We start from the raw sequence: 27,058 nt of genomic DNA, 5'->3' as shown, positions 1-27,058 counted from the left end.
CATTCACCGTAACTTTAGTTTACTTACGCAGTTCTTTGCAGGTTGTATATCTGGTTGTTACTCTCTATTACCAAAACATAACATTGTTCCCGTATACCTACATGTACGTTCTTGAATAGGTACACTATAATCACAGAAATGTACACCGTAAATTCAGTTTACTTATGTAGTTCTTTGCAGGTTGAATATCTGGTTTGTTATCCCCTTATTACCCAAATATAACATATTGTTCCCTTATACCTACATGTACGTTCTTTAATAGGTACACTATAATCACAGAAACATACACCGTAAATTCAGTTTACTTACATAGTTCTTTGCAGGTTGTAATCTAAAGCGTTACCAAAAATATTTCTTATCCCCTCTTAACACAGCATGCAGTACTCTAATTATCATTTATGTTTTTTTTTTCAGATGCCTACTCTGAAGGACTGTTGCAAATGCAGGAAAAAAATTGGAGTTGCAAGCAAAATGTGCCTACACTGTAGCCATATAAGCAAAAGCTTGAGGAAAAAAAGAAACAGCTTTCCCAAGAATGGAAAGAGCGTCAAAAAAAAAAAAAAAAAACAGCAGTGTGAACAAAGTGTATGATGGAACCAATCTACTGGTAGGTTTTTCTTTCAGATATAGTTAGTAAACTGTCTCTGTTCTTTTTTTAGATTTAAACAGTTAAACAATTCTTTCTTCATCGTGTATACTGACTAAAGCATGATATTTATTTTGTCCACTGTGCTCAGGTCTGATAAAGAACACTAAATCAGAAGTTACTTAACATTAGAGCGTTAAGGGGTGTCCAACTCGGACCTGAAGGGCCACTGTCCTGCAGGGTTTAGCTTCAACTTAACTCAACCCTAGTTTGTACACACAATAATAACTGTATGTATACTTACTTATATATCAAAGTGTACATACAGCATATGTACGTGTGTGTATTGTTATTTGATTTGACAGCCCTAATATATGTCTGACAGATGTCAGTGAATTCAAATAGTTGTCAACCATGTGTGTGTGCATTTTGTTTAGTTTTTTTTTGTTTTTTTTTAACAGTTAGCTCAGTCTAATTTTCAATGCATAGCTTATCTATTATCTTGTCTAGGCACACACACACATACACACCCACATATGTTATTTATCAGAATTTCAGTCTTATAATCTTTTTCAATTTTATTTAAATTTGTAGTGTCAATTTTATTACAGCTCCACAAATGGCAACTTTTAGAGAGGTATCCAGTCCTTCTCCTTGCCAGGAGAACCTCAAACGGTTTTTCTGCAGAGTGCTTCTGTCCATGGAAGATGGAAACAGAAGATGCACAGGATGCATTTGTCACAATAAAGAGGTTATATGAAAGTCTTCTGAATGGTAATAAACACAGATGTGCATGCTATATTTTTACTTATTTCATTGTTTATAAGTGCATCCTTGATTCATTTGAGGAATAATTAAAAAAAAACCCGCAATAATGGGTTTTGCAAACCCTACATAAATTTTCTTAGCAGAATTAAAGTTTTGCTTTAACATGTGAACAGCATGATGTGTATTCTTGTTTTATTTGAAAATGTCTCATTCAATAGTACTATTATTTTAGAACTCATATTTTTTTATTTTATCATGTCTCCTAGCAAGTGAAAAAGGTGAATATTTATTTTCTTGTGTCCAAAATAATTTGGACCCATACAACCCATAGGACTTAAACAAGAATTATTTATTTATTTTTATTATTTAATTACTGCTAAGTTATTGTTGAATTATTAATATTATTATTATTCTCTTGTTTCTTGTTTTAACAGTGGCTATTGCAGAGAAAGCAACAAGCAGAGTGGGAGAGACTCCAGCACCAAACAGCAAACAGACAGAGACTCCACCAATACACAACACAGCAGACCCGGCATCAGAGTCAACACCTCTGCTCCCCTGTAATGGTAAAATGTCTCATTCAATAGAACTGGCATGATCCTTTACAGCAAACTGTTTTGTGTCTGAAGCCCTATAACCACCACAATGGGCCTCTGTACTTTTATTTTCATTGTACAGTTGATTATTTTATTTATAAAGAACTCTTCAATATTCCTGTTAAAAAAACAGCATATGCTGGTTATGTTTTTAAGCATGGCTACTGGCTTGAGCTGCTTAAAGCTTGTCCTTAACTGGTCATGTGCTGAGGACCAGCTTAAACCAGCTAAGGATCAGCTTAAACCAGCAGCCATTCTTCAAAAACTACCTAACCAGCACTTTTTTTTAACAGGGACATTTTATATTTTTTTTTGTATATATAATTTTGCAGCTGTTACCTGGATGGGATGAATTTTAATTTTTAATTAATTTACGTAAATTATGAGAACATTATGTAATTATTTGTCCATTTTTATCTAAATAATTTTGTGCAGCTTTACCACATGCTGTGTCACACATCATAATGTGTTTTCTAGAGGCCGTCGTTATGGAAACAAAGACACTAAAATGTAATCACGCTTGAATGAGCTAGATGTGTACTATAAACACTACAAAAACTAAAACTATTGGTTAATTCAACTATGTGTGTCAAATTTGTGTGTGTGATCAGGATTGCTGCTGTTTGCTGTCAGTATTCTGCTCTTTCTGACAGCTGCACCCTGAACATCAGTCAGTGACAAATGCTGCAATGTAGCCTATACTGAAATATCTAAATTGTGTTTAAAAATCATATCACTGTTATTGAAAAAAAATATGCCATGATATATATTGATATTGAGTTATTGTCCCGTCCTACAATAAATGTTTATTTTTAGCATTTTTAGATTACTGTTATACTGTAATAAATTTATTCTGCACTGCTTTATGCTATAATGAGATGAGCATAGTGTATGAACTGCAAATGTACATGGCAGTGTATACTTGGTCATTCAATTTCACATTATGTATTGATGCTAGTTGCTGAAAGTCAGAGCCAGCCTTCACATTCTGGGCCGTAAGATTTCTCAGAAAATCACATACTCTTTTTAGTTCTTTTTTAGCTGAGCTTCTAGCTGTGATTCCATCCAGATGGAGGATATCAAACTTGTTTGATAATTTTACAGAGTTTTTATATATATTATATATATATATTTATTTATATTTTGATTTATCATGTGCCTTCTTAGCAGTAAGGCACATATATTTTAGTTTCTTATGCCAATACAGAGTTTAAAAGTTGCATAGTGTTTTTGAGCATTTAAAAAGATTTGTTTTAAATGTGTTGATTACTGCAGATTATTAGATTCATATCACAATTTTTTTTTTTCCAACAGTGGATAACTCAGAGAAAGCAGCAAGCAGCACGGTCGAGACTCCAGCAACAACCAGCAAACAGACAGAGACTCCACCAATAGACAACACAGCAGACCCAGCATCAGAGTCAACACCTCTGCTCCCCCCTGAGTCTGAAACTCCTGCATCTTCCTCCTTGGCTTCTCCTATTTCTTTCACAAACTCCTTGTCGTTATCTGTTGCTCCTTCAGTCTCCACCCTGACTCAGTCTGTTTTGAAGTTCTCTCAACCCAGTCCTATATCTTCTTCCCTGGCTTCTCCTCTGCCACCAGCCTCTATCCTTTCTGCTTCTTCTAAACTCAATCCTGTGTCCACTGAGCTAGGCAGTCCAGACACAGTGTCTTACGCACAAAAAAAAAGACAAATAAAGAGGAAAACAGAACCTAAAGGTAATTATGGATTTGTTGATTTGTGGATTAGTTTTGATATATGAATCAAAACTGTTCTTAGTTTTTGCTGTGTGAAACAGTTTTAGGTAACTGGAACGGGACCTTTCTCATTGTTTTTTTTAAGGGACTAGGTTAGAAAGGCACATATTGTAATATGCATCTTATATGTTTTATTTATTTTCTTGTGTCTTGTTTATTTATTTTTGGCAATTTAATGTTATGCAGTGAATAGTGTAGTATACATAACCCAAGCTTAGTTTATTTATTTATTTATTTATTTTTTATTTTTTTTCACAAAAAGGACTATGTATAATATAATTATTATATATAATATAAAGACACATTTCGTTTCCATATTATTTTGCAACATGGAGGTAAGAAAAGGAAGAAAAACAGTGAAGTAAATGTTGAATCTACACCAGTGTGTTTGAATATGATATTGAAATTAAAATAATGTCATAACAGTTAAAGGTTTGCACAATAAGGCAACATATCAGACTGTTTTTATAAAGCTAAATTAACTGGAAGCTATTGACTCTGGCAGTCAGGCACATTGAATGTACTGTACAAATAGCTGTAGCACTTTCAGCTTTTATAAGTTGAATGTACATTCACACACACAAGTGGTAATAGTAGTGAGAACTCCCACATTTAAAAAAAAATGTCTCTTTTTCATTCCATATTACTGTAACATCAATGAAAAGGGTCCTGTTCAGCTGAATTCTCAGTTTTCCTTTTAAAAATTCTCTTTATCCATGACCCTCATGCCAATTTATAGAGATGTCTGTTGAATGTAGATGTCTATTTTACTTATGTCTGTTACAAAATATAACCATTTTCTAATTTGTTTCAGAGTGCCCCATTCATAAAGACTCCACCAGTTTCCCCTACAAAAAAATTTTGAGGAAGAGAATCAGGGAGGTTTGTTAAAAAAAAGTACTGAAAAAAAAAAAAAAATAAATAATAATAATAATAATAAAACAGACACATTCACAATAATACTAATTAGCTATTTTGTATGTTGTGAAATAACAAATAGGCTAGTTCATTAATTCATTAATAAGCTGGATTGTTTGTTAGGATAGAACAATATTTGGCAGAGATACAACCATTTGAAAATCTAGAATCTGAGGGTGCAAATAAATAAAAATTTTGAGAAAAATCACCTTTAAAGTTGTGCTTGATGAAAACTTCAGACCATAAAATTTTGGGCAAAATAATCAATTTAATCCATTTTGGAATAAGGCTGTAACATAAAAAAAAAAAAAAAAAAAAAAATGTGTAAAAAGAGAGGCGCTGTGAATTCTTTTTGGATATTCTGTATACCTGTGTGACTAATGACTGGTTTTGTGCTCCAGATTTAGGCATTCATGTTCTCACAAATTTTAAGTTTACAATGCAATTTAAGTTTTGCAAATGTGAAGTATTTTCCAGTTTTAATTTGGCAAAAATAAAAACTTCTGTATAAAAAGTTCTGTGTTTTTGCAAAATTGAATTGATAATATAGTAATATATTTTATTATGCTAATATCATTATTGCTATATATTTATATTTATGTTATTATTTATTATTGCCATGTTTCTTTCTGTTATTTTTCTAAGGGCCATGCAGAAGTTTTGGTGCAGTGGCATCCTTGCTCTGGATGGTATGTTTGTTATCTGAGGTGTACTGTACTGTAGTTAATTGACAGAACAAAAAAAAAACAAAAAAAAAAAAACATTTATATAAATTGTGGAAAAACATTTTTTTATTTAAACAAACATTTTATAAACTGTTATTCAGCTTTAACTGCAATTGCAGTTTCATCATTGTCAAATACACTCACATTCATTCTTTCATTACCAGAAAGTACCTATTAGCCCCCAGCCAAGATGTTTTCAAGTCTGTGTGTTTGTGGAAAGATAAACCAATATATTTTTTTTCCAAATGAGCAAGCATCTGAGCCTGGTATATATTTTCTCTGCAGATAAGTGTTCATGGAATCCTTTTGAAACATTATAACATACACTGAAATGTGTTGCTGATACTGTATTACAGAAATGATAATGAAATCAGAAATGAACTTGAAATTATTCCTTGATTTTTTTAGCTTTACAGTAAGATTGTATTGGACATTTGTTCATTTTTATTAATATAATAATAATTGAATCACTTCTTCATGCTAGAAGATGTAGAAGAAAAAAGTAGAAGATGTACATATTTGTACTGCCTGTATGGATGTATTCTTTGGGTCACCGGAAAAATTTGACGTAATTTACCATAAATGGACAAGTAAGTATGGGGCTGCGTTTCTTAAAGTGGGTTGTAATTGGCTGTGACTTTCTCGCGAGCTCCCTGTGATTGGACTATCTTTTAAACAAAATAAAACAGCGCTTCATGTTACAACTTGTATTTTGATGCTATTATTACGTTAGTAATAGGTTAAGTCAACGATTAAGTGACGCTATGTTGTAAGAAAACACACAGTTGTAGAGATCTTAACCCTACCCTGGGCCTTACTAAAAACCTCAACGAACTACAAATAACAGCGCCATGTTTTCCCGTCCCATTGATAGAATCACAGAGACTTATGGGTAATGTAGTTTAAAGCATTTAGTCTTAAAACAATATAATTAATATCTTTCATAGACAATAGGATATATAAGTATATTCATTGTGAAAATCTCTGACGTATTTTAGGGGCAGGCTGAAATTTAATACTTTACTGTGAGCATTAAAAAAAAAAAAAAAAAAAACTTATAGCCACCTTTCCATGCATGTCTGAAAACTGTGCCCAGCATTATTAATTAAACACATCATAAGCAATTATCCTGCAAATTTTCTCTTTCATATGCTTACTGTACTTTGAGTTATGGCCATTTGAAATGTGTATTTTCTTTTGCTCTTCCATGGGCCCATACTGGTCCCCTGGGGGTGGAAGTGCTGTAAAATCTACACATATGTATTCTCCTCATCATGGACAAACTATGTTGAGTCTTTTCTCTTTTTCCCCGTTTATATTCTTACATCATGTCTGAATTAGATTTGATGGGTGTCACAAGAGTAGTATTATTTGACAGTAGTAATAAGAATGATAATAATTTCTTTGCTTTTTTTGGATGAACACCAAGAAATGTAATGGATGAACTGCAACAATCTGCATCCTTTGCAAGTAAGCAAGGATAACAAGTAAAACATATTGTCGCACTTCACTATTGCTGTATACTTAAGGACACAAAAGACATCAACAAAATCTGTGCCAGATGTTTATCTTCAGCTCCCTTTTCTTACTCATGTGCTAGAAATGAGCATGCTCTTGTTTTTAATGCAGTATTAGTTCTATGTTGTTCATTCATTGGCACTGTCCATCATCCGCAATTATATATAAGCAATACAGCCCACTGCAAATTCAAAATCCTTCCCTTAATTTCAAAGAAAAATTGACCAAATGATCAAAAAGGGTGGAAAGTGGAAATGCAAACTGATGACAGGTTAGTTTTAGCCCCATAACATCGGGAATACTAATACATGTATTCCTATCATGGATTTCATGTGCTTTATAAAGTGTATTTTCTTTCCCCCGACACAACAAGTTTCAAACATCTAATCCATATGATCAAGTCCTTCAGGCTTATTTGAAAACCACAGATTTTTGTGTTGGAGCATCATTGAAACATTGTTTTTGAAAGTTTGACATCCCTGTCCTACATTAAACATACCCCTCAACTAGGGGTCTTCGATTCTGGACCTCGTGATCCACTTCATTTTTGGAGTTTCACTCCAACCCTAATCAAACACATCTGAACAAGTTAATCGAGGTCCTCAGGATAACTTCAAAATTACAGGTAGGTGTGTTTAATGCAGGTTGGAGCTGGACTCTGCAGGAAAGTGGATCTTGAGGTTCATCATAAGGACTGCTGCCCTAAACCCTTTTATATTTTCTAAGGAATGTCATTATTTACGATTTATTTATAACGGGTGTCCAATCCTGCTCCTGCAGGGCCACTGTCCTGCAAAGTTTAGCTCCAGCCCAAGTTCTCACTAGACCAAAGGTGTTACACTCAGTTCCTGTTGTTGGGTAAAAGAATGGTAAATGAATGATGTGTACATGAACTTGTAAACCACTTGTGAGCATAGGCCATCACCAGTATTAGAATTTAGAGCACTATGATCACAGTATATATCATAAAGTGCATACATCATAGTGAAAAATGCAAAATAAATAAGAATAACTGTATTCTACAATTGCTTTATTTTTGTAAACATTTTAACCCCTTCAGCTCTGCAGCACATTTTGGATTGTTTACGATAATTTTAAAAGATACAATTTTGGAACCACCGGTGGGTCAGTGGGTGGAGCCTGAGTTTATACTTAAGTATTTTTATTGTTCATGGTGGCTAATGTATGTAATGTTAGCAAATAAAACCTTTTTATGAAGCGCTAACCACAACAACAACAACAACAAAAAATAGCCTTTGTAATTAGCTTCATTAAAAATTACTTATGATTGTGATTTAAAATGGGACATAAAATTTGAAATTACGTAGTAAAGTTGGGCATTTAAATGAATACAAACTATATACATAAAATACAAAAGTAACGGGTAAGCAAAGCTGTCTATCTAGCTGTGTCTCTTTAGCAATGGTGACAGGCTTATGGGTAATGTAGAGCTTTCTGCCATCCAAATCTAAAAAAAATGAGAACAGGTTGGTGTTGAAAAAAAACAACAGACATAATAGTTAGGGTTGGAATGACATTTAATTGTTCATTTTTTAATAGTTGAAACTCAAGAGTCTTTTGAGTAGATGCTGAATAAAATGCTTCCAAAGTTTGTGCTAACATTTTAAAACTTCAGAATACTAGATAAAAAAGTTTGTCAAGACAAACTTTAAGTTGGCTTGACCAGAAAGTTTGAAAAGTTTAAAAAGTCTGAAAAGTTTGAAAAGTAAAAAAAAAGTTTGAAAAGTTTGAAAAGTTAAGAAGTTTGAAAAGTTTAAATAGTTTAAGAAGTTTTAAGTTTGGATGGTTTTCAGTCTGATATATTTAGAAGTTTTAAAGTTTGAATGTAGTCTGTCAGATAAATAGATAGATAGTATTGGTCAGATTGTCAATCGACGGAAAGATAGATAGAGGATTCTAACATTATTACCAAGTTACTAGCATGTTGCTAGCATGTTTCTAGCATGACTAGCATTTCACTAGCATGTTTCTAACATGATTAGCATGTCGTTAGCATGTTCCTAGCATGACTAGCAAAGTTGCTAGCATGTTTCTAACATGATTAGCAAAGTTGCTAGCATGTTTCTAGCATGACTAGCATGTCACTAGCATGTTTCTAACATGATTAGCATGTCGCTAGCATGTTTCTAACATGATTAGCATGTCGCTAGCATGTTTCTAGCATGATTAGCAAAGTTGCTAGCATGTTTCTAACATGATTAGCATGTCGCTAGCATGTCTCTAGCATGATTAGCATGTCGCTAGCATGTTTCTAGCATGATTAGCATGTCGATAGCATGTTTCGATCATGATTAGCACTAACATGTTTCTAACATGATTAGCAATGTATCATGATTAGCAAAGTTGCTAGCATGTTTCTAACATGATTAGCAATGTTGCTAGCATGTTTCTAAGCATGACTAGCATGTCACTAGCATGTTTCTAAACATGATTAGCATGTCGCTAGCATGTTTCTAACATGACTAGCATGTCGCTAGCATGTTTTTAACATGATTAGCTAAGCATGTCATGATAGCATGCTAGCATGTTTCTAGCATGATTAGCATGTCGCTAGCATGTTTTTTAGCATGATTAGCATGTCGCTAGCATGTTTTTTAGCATGATTAGCATGTCGCTAGCATGTTTTTAGCATAGCATTAGCATAGCATGTCGCTAGCATGTTTCTAACATGACATAGCATGTCATGATTAGCATAGCATGTTTCTAGCATGATTAGCATGTAGCATGCTAGCATGTTTCTAGCATGATTAGCATGTTGCTAGCATGTTTCTAGCATGATTAGCATGTTGCATAGCATGTTTCTAGCATGATTAGCATGTTTCTAGCATGTTTCTAGCATAGCATGTTAGCATAGCTAGCATGTTTCTAGCATGATTAGCATGTTGCTAGCATGTTTCTAGCATGATTAGCATGTTGCTAGCATGTTTCTAACATGATTAGCATGTCGCTAGCATGTTTCTAAGCATGATTAGCATGTCGCTAGCATGTTTTAACATGATTAGCATGTTTCTAGCATGATTAGCATGTCGCTAGCATGTTTAGCTAACATGATTAGCATGTTAGCTAGCATGTTTCTAGCATGATTAGCATGTTGCTAGCATGTTTCTAGCATGATTAGCATGTCGCTAGCATGTTTCTAGCATGATTAGCATGTCGCTAGCATGTTTCTAACATGATTAGCATGTCGCTAGCATGTTTCTAGCATGATAGCATGTCGCTAGCATGTTTCTACATGCTAGCATGATGTTTCTAGCATGATTAGCATGTCACTAGCATGGTTCAACATGATGATGATTTCTAAATGTTGCTAGCATGTTTCTAACATGATTAGCAAAGTTGCAGCATTTTCTAACATAGCATGTCACTAGCATGTTTCTAACATGATTAGCATGTCACTAGCATGTTTCTAACATGATTAGCATGTCGCTAGCATGTTTCTAGCATGATTAGCATGTCGCTAGCATGTTTCTAGCATGATTAGCATGTCGCTAACATGTTTCTAACATGATTAGCATAAGCATGTTTCTAGCATGATTAGCATGATGTAGCATGTCTAACATGATTAGCATGTCGCTAGCATGTTTCTAACATCTTCTAGCATGTTTCACATGAGCATGTTGCTAGCATGTTTCTAGCATGATTAGCATGTCGCTAGCATGTTTCTAGCATGATTAGCAATGTTGCTAGCATGTTTCTAGCATGACTAGCATGTCGCTAGCATGTTTCTAACATGATTAGCATGTCGCTAGCATGTTTCTAGCATGATTAGCATGTCACTAGCATGGTGCTAGCATGATTAGAAAAGTTGCTAGCATGTTTCTAACATGATTAGCAAAGTTGCTAACATTTTTCTAGCATGACTAGCATGTCACTAGCATGTTTCTAACGTGATTAGCATGTCGCTAGCATGTTTCTAACATGATTAGCAATGTTGCTAGCATGTTTCTAACATGATTAGCAATGTTGCTAGCATGTTTCTAACATGATTAGCATGTTCTTGCAAGCATGTTTCTAAAGCATGATTAGCATGTCACTAGCATGTTTCTAGCATGATTAGCATGTCGCTAGCATGTTTCTAACATGATTAGCATGTCAGCTAGCATGTTTCTAACATGATTAGCATGTCGCTAGCATGTTTTAGCATGATAGCATGATTAGCATGTTTTAGCAGCATGATTAGCATAGCAAGATGTTTCTAGCATGATTAGCATGTCACTAGCATGTTTCTAACATGATTAGCATGTTGCTAAGCATGTTTCTAGCATGATTAGCATGTCGCTAGCATGTTTCTAAGCATGATTAGCATGTCACTAGCATGTTTCTAACATGATTAGCATGTCGCTAGCATGTTTCTAACATGACTAGCATGTCTAGCTAGCATGTTTCTAACATGATTAGCATGTCACTAGCATGTTTCTAGCATGATTAGCTAGCATGTTTCTAGCATGATTAGCATGTAGCATGTCTAGCATGTTTCTAACATGATGCACTAGCATGCTAGCATTTCTAAGCATGATTAGCATGTGCTAGCATGTTTCTAGCATGATTAGCATGTCGCTAGCATGTTTCTAACATGATTAGCAGCATGCATGTTTCTAGCATGTTTCTAGCATGATTAGCATGCTAGCATGTTTCTAACATGATTAGCATGTTGCTAGCATGTTTCTAGCATGATTTAACATGAAGCATGTGCTAGCATGTTTCTAAATGCATGATTAGCATGTTGCTAGCATGTTTCTAGCATGATTAGCAAGCATGTTGCTAAGCATGTTTCTAAGCATGATTAGCATGTGCTAGCATGTTTCTAACATGATTAGCATGTCGCTAGCAAGCATGTTTCTAACATGATTAGCATGTCGCTAGCATGTTTCTAGCATGATTAGCATGTTGCTAGCAGATTTCTAACATGATTAGCAGCATGATTATGCAAAGCATCTAGCATGTTTCTAGCATGTTGCAGCATGTAGCATGTTTCTAACATGAGCATGTCGCTAGCATGTTTCTAACATGATTAGCATGTCGCTAGCATGTTTCTAATGATGATTAGCATGTCACAAAGCATGTTTCTAGCATGATAGCATGTTAAGCATGAGCATGATTAGCAGCATGTTTCTAGCATGATTAGCATGTCGCTAGCATGTTTCTAACATGATTAGCATGTCGCTAGCATGTTTCTAACAGCATGTTTCTAGCATGACTAGCATGTCATGCTAGCATGTTTCTAGCATGATTAGCATGTCGCTAGCATGTTTCTAACATGATTAGCATGTTGCTAGCATGTTTCTAGCATGATTAGCATGTCGCTAAGCATGTTTCTAACATGATTAGCATGTCGCTAGCATGATGTTTCTATGTTTGATGATTAAGATGTCGCTAGCATGTTTCTAACATGATTAGCAATGTTGCTAAGCATGTTTCTAACATGATTAGCAAAGTTGCTAGCATGTTTCTAGCATGACTAACAAGCATGTCACAAGCATGTTTCTAACATGATTAGCATGTCGCTAGCATGTTTCTAACATGATTAGCATGTTGCTTAAGATGTTTCTAACATGATGAGCATGTAGCAAGCATGTTTCTAAGCATGTTTCTAACATGATTTAGCATGTCATGTAAGCATGTTTCTAGCATGATTAGCATGTCACAAGATGTTTCTAACATGATTAGCATGTGTTAAAGATGTTTAAGCATGATTAGCAAGCATTCTAGCATGTTTCTAGCATGATTAGCATGTTGCTAGCATGTTTCTAACATGATTAGCAAGCATGTCGCTAGCATGTTTCTAGCATGATTAGCATGTCGCTAGCATGTTTCTAACATGATTAGCATGTCGCTAGCATGTTTCTAACATTAGCATGCATGTTAGCAAGATGTCTAACATGATTAGCATGTCGCTAGCATGTTTCTAACATGATTAAGCATGTTGCTAAGCATGTTTCTAACATGATTAGCATGTCGCTAGCATGTTTCTAAGCATGATTAAGCATGTCGCTAAGATGTTTCTAGCATGATTAGCATGTCGCTAGCATGTTTCTAACATGATTAAGCATGCTAGCATGTTTCTAACATGATTAGCATGATAGATTCTAACATGATTAGAAGATGATGTTCTCATGATTAGCAAATAGCTAGCATTTTTCTAACAGATGAAGCATAGCAAGATGTTTCTAGCATGTTTACATGATTAGCATGTCTAACTAGCATGTTTCTAAGATGATTAAAGCATGTCGCTAGCATGTTTCTAACATGATAGATGTCGCTAGCATGTTTCTAACATGAAGCATGTTTCTAGCAGATGATAGATTAGATAGCAAGATGTTTCTAGCATGATAGATTAGCATGATTAGATGTTAGCATGATAAGATGATTAGCATGTCGCTAGATGTTTGATAACATGATTAGCATGTTAGATAGATGTTTCTAACATGATTAGATAGATAGATGTTTCTAACATGATAGATAGATAGATGTTTTAGATGTTAGATAGATCTAACATGATAGATAGATAGATAGATAACAGATAGATAGATATGATAGATAGATGTTTCTAACATGATAGATGTTAGCTAAGATAGATTTAGCATGAGATAGATAGATAGAAGATGTTTAGATAGAGATGAGATAGATAGATAGATAGATAGATGATAGATGTAGATAGATGTTTCTAAGATGATAGATAGATAGATAGATAGATAGATAGATAGATAGATAGTATAGATAGATAGATAGATAGATAGATAGATAGATAGATAGATAGATAGATAGATAGATAGATAGATAGATAGATAGATAGATAGATAGATAGATAGATAGATAGATAGATAGATAGATAGATAGATAGATAGATAGATAGATAGATAGATAGATAGATAGATAGATAGATAGATAGATAGATAGATAGATAGATAGATAGATAGATAGATAGATAGATAGATAGATAGATAGATAGATAGATAGATAGATAGATAGATAGATAGATAGATAGATAGATAGATAGATAGATAGATAGATAGATAGATAGATAGATAGATAGATAGATAGATAGATAGATAGATAGATAGATAGATAGATAGATAGATAGATAGATAGATAGATAGATAGATAGATAGATAGATAGATAGATAGATAGATAGATAGATAGATAGATAGATAGATAGATAGATAGATAGATAGATAGATAGATAGATAGATAGATAGATAGATAGATAGATAGATAGATAGATAGATAGATAGATAGATAGATAGATAGATAGATAGATAGATAGATAGATAGATAGATAGATAGATAGATAGATAGATAGATAGATAGATAGATAGAGATAGATAGATAGATAGATAGATAGATAGATAGATAGATAGATAGATAGATAGATAGATAGATAAGATAGATAGATAGATAGATAGATAGATAGATAGATAGATAAGATAGATAGATAGATAGATAGATAGATAGATAAGATAGATAGATAGATAGATAGATAGATAGATAAGATGAAGATAGATAGATAGATAGATAGATAGATAGATAGATAGATTAGTTATTAGTTAGAAAGAACATAGATATCTTAAAGATTAATTGAGTATCAATGGCTTCTAGCAGTTTACATTAAACATAGTTCAAACAGACATGGACTTTTGGTCAATGAAAGTCTATGGGACTTTTTATGATTTTTAATATTAATTTTTAAGAAAACCGTAACTCAAACCAGTCTGAAAAGATATAGCACACTAAGTCAGAACAGTATGAAGATCTGACCCGAGTTTGGAGTATGTAGCTTGAACGGTCTAGGAGGAGTAGGTGTCCAAAAATTTGCGTTAAGAAAAATAAGAAGAAGAAGAATAATAATAAGTTTAAATACAATTTCAGTATGGCAACGGTGTGTTATAGTTAGCAGCGGTCTGTTATCAAGAAATAAAATAGTGTGTGCGTAGAAAGAATTTGTCCACATGCCGCGCAAGTCCACCGTCTAGGCAGGCTTTTTGTGTTAAATTATATTTCCTGTCGCTGCGCAGGCTCTTTTATTGTACATGACGTCCCGATGACGGGTCCGTTGCATTACGATTAAAAGCAGTATCAATAAAGTAAAAAATGTGATGTGCACTGCAGTCAAGCTCCAGAGCGCTGTTTAAACGAGTGTTCTCACTGATACTTTTGTGATTTGCGGAGTTTTGAGAAGTTTTATAGCCTTGATATTGTTTCTTATTCAAAAGTGGTGACAGAAAAAACTCAGCACCCCCAACCTGAAACCTCTTCCTACGCCCTGTCACAATCACATCATAATCAAAATTAATGTAATTAGGCTTAGAAGCAAATGTATATGTAAGGGAATCAAGTTGAACAATTACATGTAGGCTAATATTCCTCCAAATATCATCAATAATGGTGTGTGCAATACCATTTATAACTTGCATTCAGTTGGTAATTTACTTTATATATATATATATATATATATATATATATATATTTATAAACAATATATACACCTACAGTTTTGATCTTAGGCTTTTCATTAAGTTATTTTTTTCATTAAGTTAAACACTTGTGTTCCTGATATTATTTCATTTAATGAGGCCTCATTGTATTTATTCTTACAATAGATTCCAGATGTGGTCAAGCAACCAGCCAGGAAAGAGGAGAGGCCATCTATGTCAGGTGCATTCTTTTCTCACATCAAGTACAAGCCAGACTCCCAGGAACAACGCATTAAAGAGGAGGCTATAGCTAAATGGGTAGCTCAGACAGCCCACCCTCCACGGACAGTAGAAGATGAGGAATTCATCAACATGATGGAGAAAATAGATAAAAGACTGACTGTGCCAAAAAAGACCAAAATTACAAATCTAGTGGACCAAATGTACCTAGCTGAAAAGGTAAAATTCAAAAACAGACTGGCTATGGCCCGCAAAGTAACCATCGGCATTGACATATGGACTAAAAAGGGGCTTACCGCCTCCTTCCTGGCTGTCAGTGCTTGCTATTTCAATGTTCAGGACAGTAAAGCTGAACACATACTACTGAACCTAAAGCAAATGGTTCACCCACACACTGCTAATTCTATTGTCACTCTTGTGGAGGAATGCACAGAAGAATGGGGGATCCGAAAGGAAAAAATTATCATGATAATAACTGATAATGGAAGCAACATGGTTTCTGCATTTCGCGTTGAAGAAGAGGACACCAGTTCTGATGAGAACGATTCCAACAAGGATAGTGATGAAGAGGAAGAGGCAGACGAAAGGTCAGTCTGTGAATGGTGTTTGTTATTACAGAGAGCTTGTTCACTGTAATAGATATTTGATATTGAATCTAAAAAAAATCTGAAATAAATATGTTTAATTAATTTTATGTAGTGATAAAGTGCTATTGTATAGATTAATAGTTATTGTAGGATTTAATGAAAATAATTGTTGTTTTGTGTTAAACTTTCTATCAGATATGGAACCTTGGAGAGGACCCCATGTGTGGTCCATACCCTTCAGCTTGTCGTCAACATGGTAAAAAAGGAACAAGCAATCAAACGTCTACTGGACAAGGTCCGGCATCTGGTGAGACAGTTTAGCAAATCATCTGTTGCCACAGAACGGTTGCTGGAACAATGTGGACTCATTCTCATCAAAGACTGTGAAACCAGATGGTCCAGTTCTTTTTTGATGTTGTCTCGTTTACTCGAAGTAAAGGACCACGTGACATCGGTGGCTGACACCATGGGCTGGGACTGCCTGCTGCCCAGTGAATGGCAGAAGGTGGCCATCCTCAAAGATTTGCTCCTTCCATTTGCAGAACACACAAAGGTGCTTGAAAGTGACACGTGTTGTTTCTCCCTGGTTGTCCCTGCAATACTGGATTTGAGGAGCCACCTTTCAGACTTCTCCCTTGCTCATGCCAGGAGCTACAGGGATGTAGCTACACTGGCACAGAAGATGTCTGCAAACATGGATTTACGCTTCAGCTGTTTTCTGGATGTGTCGGCAAGCAACTTTTCTCCTCTTGCTGCAGCTGCTTGTTTTGTTGACGCTAGTGTGTCAGCAGAGACCCTGATTGACAGTGATAATGACGACATACAGAATCTCCTTAGTAAAGCTGGAGAGTACATCACTCGCAGTGTACCATACCAGGAAGAGGTGACAGATGATGAGGACATTAGAAATGCAGAGGTCTCAGAGGTGCCTCTGCAAAAGCGGCCTAGATTCAGGTTTTTTAGTGCCCATCGGCCATCATCAAAGCCAAAGACCTCCAAGGCCTCCATCAGACAAGAGGTCCAAAAATTCAAAGAATCCCTGTCCCATGCAAACCCAGAAGAATCCGGCGTGGATTTCTGGTCTTCTCAAAGCTCCACCATGTATCCACTGCTGAAACCCCTGGCATTAGACCTTCTGGCAATCCCAGCTTCCGAAGCGTTTGCAGAGCGGGTCTTTAGTTTAACTGGAGACCTTTCAAGTGGCCGCCGCAACAGAGCAAGAATTACATTAGAAAGAAGTGCTTTTCTAAAACTTAACAAAGTCTAGAGTGATAACTGCAATACTGCTCTGGTTAAAGTTTGGTTAGAGTTATTTTTTTTTTTTTTTACTTTAAATAACCCTCAATGGTTTGGATTTTGCATTCTGTTGCAAATCTTGCCTTTGAACTTGATTGTTTAATTCATTCCTAAAGTGGAAGTTTCAGCAGCTGTAGTAAGCTTTAGTATCAGCAGCTGTAGTAACAACAGCACTGTTAATTGTTGATCCTTGTTAAAGCCTTGTTAAATCTTATTTGTTATTTCCCAAGATCAACCTAGACTGTAAATAGGTTGTATTTTAGGCCCACAGTAAAGTAGGCCTATTCTTTTCAGTTTTTCCGAGTATATTTATTTTATTTCTGATTTGAACAGAAACATGAGACACAAGGAAACCAAAACAGTTTTAAAAACCTTTGTAACTTAAGTTGTCAGTCGGAGTCTGTTGGGACCCAGCTTTTGAATTGTGTTGGTTAAAATAAAATGCTCTTCAGAACAGGTTAATCATTTGTGAATGTGTCTCCTAAATCAGAAATTGAAAACCAGACACGTTTAACATTTGCATTCAACAAAAATCATTCAACAAGTGTATTTTGTCAGGTAATTATGACATTTAACCAATGTTTGAGATATGTGAAACACTTTTTTTACTGAAATGTGTATCAGTAATAATCTCAGTAATAATGTGTTATTTTAAAAAAAGACTACAATTTTTTGACTAAACCTAGACTAAAATATATTGAGTTCTTTTTTGACTAAAACTAGACTAAAATTAAAAGACTTTTAGTCGACTAAAACTTGACTAAGATACCTTGCGTTTTCTTTTGACTAAAACTAGACTAAAATGACGAGACTTTTAGTCGACTAAAACTTGACTAACAAAAAAAGATATGTGAATGACTAAATATGACTAAAACTAACAAGGACATTTGGCACAAGACTAAGACTAAGACTAAATTAAAAATAGGTGACGAAATTAACACTACTTCAGAAAGTTCTGAACTGTTGTTGTCGTCCTCACTCTCCTCTTCAACATCTTCCTCCAGAGTGAAGAAAGAAGGGTCAGTGCTGACACTGGCATAGGTGCTGGTGACTGCTGCAAGTTTTTGCTGCAGAACGTGTCGCTTGTGTAAGATAAAGCAGTATAGCCCCTTGTGCCCTTCTCTGGTCAGCTCTCTGGGTGAATCTAAAGTAAGAAAATTGAGTGATAATTAGGCAGTATTTCATGAATGATATAGTTGGAAACATGCATTGCAGCTTGAATAACTAACTCTGGGCCTGTACTGTATATTTTTGTGCAAAAAATAAAAATAAAATAACAAAAACAAACTACCTAAGAAAAACAGCTACCATTTTAGATGGCCATGTAAAATTATTTGTAGATTTAAAGCAGTATTTATAGAAAACTATGGCATATTGCTTTGCAGTATCAATATAGTACATACTGAATAACAGATAAAGTGGTACATACCATGGATCTTCATTTCCTCAGTCTCTCCTAGCAGGCGGTCCAGTTTGTCCAGCACTTTTTTTAGATGTTGATAGTGCTGAGTCATTTCTTTTATAATAATGATCTTCTCCTCCTCCAATCGCCTGACCAGCATGACTTGATCAAATAATCGCCTCTTCAAGCGGAGACTCACCACTATTTTTGAAAAGAAAAAAAAGAAAAGAAAACACAACACTTAATGATATTCAGGTTGACGTCTAGCAATGTTTTCATTTGTATTCTACCCAGCACAATACATGCTTATTTAACTACTGTGTCACATGGACATCATTTCATTATTACCATCAAATTACCAATTGAAATTGTAATATTTCACAATATATTGGTAATTTTGTGACTTATTGGCAACTTAACTGAAACAACATGGTCATAATTTCATTACCATTGGAAAAATAGGCTACAGTTTGCCATTTAAAATGTGTAATTAAATACCAGAAACAAGACTGAATTTCCTTTAAGATTTGTCTCCTTTCAGTCAGTCAGAGTATGGACGACTGATTTATAGCTTATAGTGACATGACACAGTGCGTGCACATCCACAACCAAAAGCCAGATACACTGCACATGTTTTAATCCGGCAGACGAGTGTGTTTGCTGTGTGTGTGTACTTGGATGGGTTAAATGCAGAGCACCAATTTAGAGTATGGGTCAAAATACTTGACAACGTCACAACTTTTACATAATGCCTGTCTGTGAGCATTTCAGAGCAAATGGTAGAGCATGGCACTAGTAATGCCAAGGTCATAGGTTCAAATAAAATGTGAAATGGTAACTTGAAAGCAATGCAAGTCACTTTGGATAAAAGTGTCTGCAAAATGTATAAAAGTAAATGTAAATTTGTGTGTTCCACAGCTCTTTATTTTGTCGATTTACAGATCTTGCTTCTTTCTTCGTATGGAATAAATAATCTCATCGATTTCTCTCTGGAGTTCTTCCTGGCTACTGTCAGAACTGTGTTTCTCTTGGTAAAACAGAAATAAGCAAAGTTGACTATTACAAAAAAACATAGCATCACTTATGAAGTTTAGCCAAATATAGAAATAAAAGTACTAATTGTTAAACAAGCGACTATATGACATACCAGTGGCAGCCCAGTGCCTGACATCACACACCCACCGATCCACATCTTCCACAGAGATGCTAAACTCCTGTTTAAGACTCTCAAGATTGGCTGCTTCCATTTCTGCTCTCTGTGTAGTCTATTTAAAAAATTAAAAATTTGAAAAAAAAAAAAAAAAAAAAACAAAGCATCACTGCAAAATTAGGCCACAACACAGAGAAAGGCATGAACCATAAATTATGTGATTCTCTTTTGTCTTCTTACATATTTTTGTCACATTTATCTACTATACAAAAATGTTCAGTTTGATTATTACTTGCAATTAAGCAACATGTGTCTAAAGCCAGTATACAAAACATCTCATGTAACCCTCATTTCCTGAAGGAGGGTACAGAGGCATTACGTCAGAACTTAACTGATGTAACGTTGAATGTGTCTGACTGTAAAGGAACATCAAGACCATAACAAGACAAATGTATGTAAAACACATTAAGAGCCAAGAGAGCACCTCATAACCCAGAGGGAAACATGCAGTATAGCCTACTTACTTTGAAAAATCTTTTCGCTAGTGTCGTATGGAGATTCTCCATCTTCCTATGGTTCCATCTAATGGCAAGCATGGTTATCATATCCGCTCTGCCTTTAAAAACAAAACAGATAAGAACAATTCAATTGTCCAATCTAATATTGTGTGTTAAACACATGTACATGATGCAAAAAAGGAGTCAAACTAGGACCTACGTGACTAGAACAATTCAATCAAACACTAGACAGTCAGATGAATGATAATATTTCCTAGTACCTTGTGGACTTAAGCGTTGTAGTAGTAAACTAAACTGATAACATCAGTAGTCATATAAAATGTCTAAGTCCATAATATGATATATGTGTACTTTTCAGTTTTCCTTTTTAACCAACCTGACTTGGTCATGTATTTTGTAGTAAGAGCTGCCCTTGAAAGGAAGCTATTGACCTGTTCCACCTCTTCACCAACAGTATTTCCTGCACCAACCTGATTTCTGCCGCCCCACCTTACCTGTTCAAAAATATCAGATGAAGACATTTATCAATACAACTTTATTTCTTAGATTGTGTATTCTAAATAAAACTGTGAAATGAGTACATTTTCAAAATGTAAACATTTGGAGCAAGCTCTTTTTTTTTTTTAAATGACGTAGGGTAATGTTCCTTACATCTTATGACAAACATTTAATTCGCACACTATACCTCACATTTGCCAGTGTGAGCCTTAGCATGCATTACAGACAGAAATGGCTTCATCATGGTAAGTGGCTGGAGCTCAGGCAACTTCTCTGCCATCCTCTCCAAATAAGGCCAGTACCTATAAAGGAAAAACCACATGTACATGATGCAAAATGGTAAGAAGTCAAACCAGGACCTACGTGACTAGTACAATTCCCCAAACACTAGACAGTCATGTGAACGATAATATTTCCTTATACCTTCTGGACTTCACTGTTGTAGTAATAAACTAAACTGATAACACAGTAGCTTTCTAAGTCCATAATATAATATATGTGTACTTTGTAGCTAGCCATGATGTTATGCCCACAGCATAATGGTAAAACATAATTTGGCAGTGGTTGTTTATTTACCTGCAAGCAATGTCTGTACAAAAGAATGTTGCATTTGCAGCTTGTGCCAGCTCCTTTTGCAGGAACATTGGGTAGGCATATATTTCTCCACGGTAGTGATTCAAAGCTTGCAGCAAGACTCCATGTCTGCACACAGCTATTTCAAGGCCCTCTTCATCCACCTTGGCCCTGGACTTCTGTGATATTTCTCTGCCTGCTGTAAATGTTGCAGGCCCACAGACATCTTGACCTGTCCTCTGAAAGTAGAGGCAATGCATTACATGTAATCCCAAGACAATTTCAAAATAAACAAGGGTTTTAGAGTTGAACAAATCCTTACACTAATCATCTGGCTTCTAATTTGTTCAACAAAGGCAGATACTTTGGCATCTTGTGCAATGAACAGTCCATCAAAAAGAGATGGTTCATCTGTCCTGTTAAATAAGAAGATTTAATTGATCTCTGAAGTGACTGCCACTAAAGAGAAACAACAAAAACAGAAAAACAGAGAAACACAACAACTACAACTGACTTCAGTACAGCCTTAGATGCAATATATCTCTCTATATATACAGTATAATATATATATATATATATATATATATATATACACATATATACATACATAAATAAAAGATCTCACTGACCCTTTGGACTTCTTGAACCGGTAATGTTTTCTATTACCATCTGCAGATATAGCCAGCATGTCTGGTGTACATGCTGGGCATTTAAAGGGTTCCGTCAGGCACAGATCTTCTTTCTTAAAATTGCAGAACGCAAACTCTCGAAAGACTCTATGGAAGGTATCACCACAAATACAACTCGCCTAAAAAAAAAAAAAGAGGGATGGTAACATTTTTGTCAGAAAGTCAGAAAAGTCAGAAATTCAAAAATGATCCGAATGAAAAACTCCTTACCCGACCAGTGCAAAGTGATCGATGTTCAAGCATTCTGAGAAATGCTTGTTGGGATAAAGCTGGGCTAGCCAATTTCATCTGCTCAAATGATGTGAACACATCAAACTTGAACAGCATTTGGCAGCTGGTGGTTGCTGGCCAGTATTTATATTCAAGCAAGTCACTAATCCCAGGAGTCCACTTGCAAGAACAAAATGGACAGCATATACTAGGCAGGCACAGGTTGTATGAACCTTAAAATAAACATGTGGTTACTATTTGACCAGTATATGTACAGCAAAAGACAAAAAAATAACAGCAAGCCACTATTATGCATGATTTTATATACCGTTGATAGTCACCAAGACAGTCTGCTTTCCTGGGATGACTGTGAAAGCTTGGCTTGGACCACAGGAGCAAATTTGCATTGGTGGAGGAATAGGAAGCATACACACTGCAGATTTCAGAAAGTAATATCAGTAAACTGCAGACAAGAACTTAAGTTGTACCATTGTGCATATAGTGGACATTATGAAAACATGGTGAGATCCTAAAAATTCTTCTAAATTCTTTGAACACACCTTGTTTGCGGAGTTGATACTGGCCACTCTCATCAATCACCACTAAGGATGTTGGTGGAATAGGCTTGAAAAAACCATCAATAATGGCTTCTCTGTCATGGAACACATGCTTTCTGTGGATCTCAGAGTCACATGTCGAACAAAAAAACTGACACCCTGATGGAACACACTCTAGACACCGGACAACAGCGTCAACAGCTTTGCACTGTTGACAGCAATGCTGTGTTACAGTCTCTGCAGCCAGCATGCAATTTAAGATCTCTGGAAATGCAGCCCTAAATTTTTTTTCAGACGTGACCTGTCTTTTGGTCCATACAGACATAGTGGGTGCCCCTTCTATTTCATCTGATGCAGAGACATTAACAGAATTTAGTAGGTTCTTCAGTCTCTGAAGACATTGATCTGAAAAAAATAAATAAATAAATAACAATTAGAGTAATAATGAAAACTACAGTAGCATTAATGCATTTTAATAAAGCAAATTATGTGACATTTTTCATTTTAAATGTGAAGGCTGAAATTATTTAGACTGTAAATTTATAGTTACCAAGACTTGGGACCTCTTGTGGACTCGGGACCTCTTGTGGACTCTCCTCAACTTCTGCATGCTCCCTTGTGCCAGCGGGTTTAACTGCAAACACAAAATGTAATGATACAGAAAACATAACTGCTGACCAAAAGCATACACACTTGTAAAAAAGACTGTATATTTTACTAACCAGATCGATTCTTCTTATTAACACGTGGTATGATGTTCCCATGCTGGTCTCTATTCCTCCAGGAAACATTGCAGTCTTGAGTTCCCTTTTGTTTTCTTTTTTTTGTAGTCTAACATTAAAAACAAAATGAATTTTTTGGGGAGGCCTGAGCAGAACCCCAATTTTTGAAAAAATGTAGGTAAATGGCATGATAGAGAAATATGTGAAAAATTTTACTTTTTGGGCTTCCAACTCATCTGCCATGGTTTTTGCTGCCTCCAGCCATTCTTTAAACTGTCTGAATGACTCTGATGCCATCTGAAGATTTTGATGAATTAATAAAGTCAAAGGTACAAACAAATACAAAAGGGAGAGAGAGAAAAACAAGAAAGAGAAAGAGAGAGAAGTAGGAGGAGGGAAGAAATTGGCTCTTAAAAGAACCGTTTTATTTTTATAATATTTCAGTGATGAAATAGATGGGTACAAAAACCTGAAAAACAAAAAGATGAGATTGGATTAGTTGTACCAACCCTGCATTTAATTTGTTTCTGAAATGATCACATGGGTCAAAGTAAAACACAAACTCTCAGAGCGCACCAAACAGAACAACCAGAGTGGGCACAGACTGGCACAGACTGGTCCCTGACTGGCAAATACAGCACCTTTAATGTTTTTAATAATTATTTAAAGCGTTATATCCCCAATTTAAAGTGGAATTGATAGTTTTAATGTACTGAAATTTTAAAAACTGTAATTTTGATTAAGTTATGTAGATAATATTCTTATAATGGTGACCCTACCTTAAAGCTAAAGATTTTTTTTAAAATTATTATTATTATTTAATTTTCATTATTATTTTACAGTTACATATGTAAGATGAAAATATTACAGAAAGTTTTGTTCAGGTCAGAGAATGTAATTTATCAGACAATTTACAGGTCATAATTTAATTGCTATTTGCCATTCATCCATTAGTTGAGATTAGTCAGTAGATTAGGCATTAGTCTTTTCTAAACTTTTATTATTATTTTGGGATGGATTGCCTCCTAATTAATTCCGTCTATTTATACATTAACCGGACAAATTAGGGAAGGGTTATCCGGTCTATAGTTAATTGAGAAGGATTTTACGTTATAAAGTGCAAGAACTACCGAACTTTACCTAGCTGGAATGTTTTCATGCGAGCAGGCAGCACATGATTCTAGCGATTAAGCACGCTGAACATCAAGATCAAAGTACGTTATTAATGGGTAAAACCAGACAATAACCAAAAAAGTCGAGCTGAACCTACTTACTTCCAAATGAGTTGATACAATCAATATGAATACTTATGAATGTTAAAAATAAAAACACGATACTTAAAATACACACCTTAGCTACCACGATCAGGGCATGGCATGGTCCAGGACCCTTCTTCTTCTTCGTTTGCATCATCTTCCTCTTTTTTCCTCTTCCGCTTTTTTTAATTGCGTGTGTGCATCACAATGGTCATATAGTGATATTTGTAACGTGAAAAAACCCAAATATCTGCAGTGCTTTTAAACATTTAAGCGATTTTTGTGCTTTCTTAGAAAAAGTTGAAAGTTATTTTAAAAGTTAAAGTTAAAAGTTATTTAAAAATTTTTAATATTATATTTTTATTTAAAATATAATAATAACAATTGAAATTGTATATGACAAGAGTTTAGGTATAAAATAGCTCCAAAACAGTTTTCGGTATTAAGTAATCTTGTGTAAATACAAAAATAAAACAAATAGTATTTGAATTTCGTAACGACGTTCAAACGTCATTTCATGACACACGACACTACCAATATTTACAGAAGCGCAAGAGGGCGCTTCTCTTTAAAACGTAAGATTAGGTCGTAATAAACTGATTGCACATACGATCCATGGGGTCGTTTTTTCGAGGAGGACAGGCTGTGAAATTCGGCCTGAAAAAGACGTCTTTTTAACTTTCACTTTACAACCACATTTAGACGTAATTTGGATGTCTTTTTATAGACGTCTTTTCGATGACCTGAAAAACATGTCTTTTCGTCTTTCACTTTTCGACCAAATTTTCACGTTGTTTAGACGTCTGGCATTGTCGTCCTTTCGATGTCTTTTCGATGAGTTTTTGCTGGGTGGGAAGCGTTACTAGATACTATAGTTTAATAAGAACTCTTATGCCATTGAATCATATACGCATTAGCTCAGTAATAAACAGAGGGTGACCTCTAAAATGTTTGAATTTTACACAATCTTTAAAAAACAGGGTCAGACCTAATCAATGTCATCCCACATATCAAAACCTGTTACTCTAAAAAGTAAAAAGACATTTTTTTCTTGTTTCTAATCAAAATATATAAAAATTCTTCTATCAAGAAACATTTACCTTAAGCAAAAAAGACATAAGATATTTATTCTTGTTTCCTGGAGGAAAATAAAATCTAAATGAGCTGAATTTTGCTTAAAACAAGTTACATTTTTTGCCAGTAGGGTAAGTAAAATCTTAAAACAAGGTTATTTTTCTTCCCCACTGATAGATATTTTTACTTAACATGTCCTACTCCCATTTCATTAACTTCAAAATCGTCCTACATCGCTGCAGAAGTACTGACCCAGTGTTTACAAAATGAACATCCAAAGGATGTCTAAACATAACTTTTGACATAACCTAACTGTTTTGAACCAGAAAAAAACAGCTCACAGAGACCTAGACAAGACAAGTGTTTGAAAATAAAAAGTAATTGTAAATTGTAATTTTACGAGGACTGGATTTAGGAAACGCTGCCATAGAAGTCCACTATATGGAGAACATTCCTGAATCGTTTTTCCTAGAAAAAAAAACATAATTTCTTTATGACTGAAGAAAGAAAGACATGAGCATCTTGGATGACAAGGGGGTGAGTAAATCTGTAAATTTTTTGTTCTGGAAGTGAAATTCTCCTTCAACAGTCAGATAGAGAAGGTGTTGTATTGGAGATATTTTAGTCATTATATGTTACAACAGAAAAATAAGATCAGTTGTTGTGGGTTCTGGCATATACTGGAGTGGCTGGGAATAAGGAAGCAGAGAAACAAGAATATCAGTTATGGCAATGGAAAATACAGATATGAAATAGTAAAACTAAAAGTGAATGCATAATAAAAGAGGGAGATAGACCTAAATAACAATTGTAAATCTTATTGCGATAATAAGCAGAAGGGAGTTCTAAAGTGAGAAGGTAGGAAGGTTTTCTTACAGGGTAAGGCTGGGGCATACAAGAGATAATTGAGATATGCATAAAATATGAAAACAACATGATTATGTGCTTATTGCTGAATTAGAGGAACAGTGGAATATTTGT

The 27,058-nt window shown here is 34.9% G+C and overlaps 2 protein-coding genes across 2 annotated transcripts; one reads left to right on the top strand and one right to left on the bottom strand.

Annotated features, from left to right (window-relative positions):
* Nucleotides 1-558: 558 nt before the first annotated feature.
* On the top strand, nt 559-15,892 carry LOC127161402 (uncharacterized). Its single transcript, XM_051104171.1, has 8 exons — nt 559-607; nt 1,198-1,360; nt 1,789-1,920; nt 3,265-3,672; nt 4,526-4,593; nt 5,275-5,343; nt 15,492-15,764; nt 15,863-15,892. Exons 2-8 carry the CDS (start codon nt 1,294-1,296, stop codon nt 15,890-15,892), a joined length of 1,047 nt encoding a protein of 348 aa, XP_050960128.1. The 5' UTR covers nt 559-607; nt 1,198-1,293.
* A 3,873-nt stretch (nt 15,893-19,765) lies between these two features.
* Nucleotides 19,766-25,315, bottom strand: LOC127161403 (uncharacterized). The gene is made up of 15 exons (XM_051104173.1): nt 25,098-25,315; nt 23,964-24,216; nt 23,748-23,856; nt 23,576-23,659; nt 23,029-23,430; nt 22,797-22,901; nt 22,469-22,701; nt 22,199-22,377; nt 21,892-21,985; nt 21,573-21,808; nt 21,184-21,298; nt 20,875-20,992; nt 20,505-20,596; nt 19,978-20,095; nt 19,766-19,857 (listed from the first exon to the last, which is right to left on the bottom strand). Exons 2-15 carry the CDS (start codon nt 24,042-24,044, stop codon nt 19,766-19,768), a joined length of 2,058 nt encoding a protein of 685 aa, XP_050960130.1. The 5' UTR covers nt 24,045-24,216; nt 25,098-25,315.
* Between the last annotated feature and the right edge of the window lie 1,743 nt (nt 25,316-27,058).

The sequence above is a fragment of the Labeo rohita genome, unplaced genomic scaffold, assembly GCF_022985175.1.
Source record: "Labeo rohita strain BAU-BD-2019 unplaced genomic scaffold, IGBB_LRoh.1.0 scaffold_639, whole genome shotgun sequence".
In the NCBI taxonomy this organism is placed as follows: Eukaryota; Metazoa; Chordata; class Actinopteri; order Cypriniformes; family Cyprinidae; genus Labeo; species Labeo rohita.
Note: the sequence above shows the minus strand (reverse complement) of the source record. Positions and strands in the feature narration are given on the sequence as shown.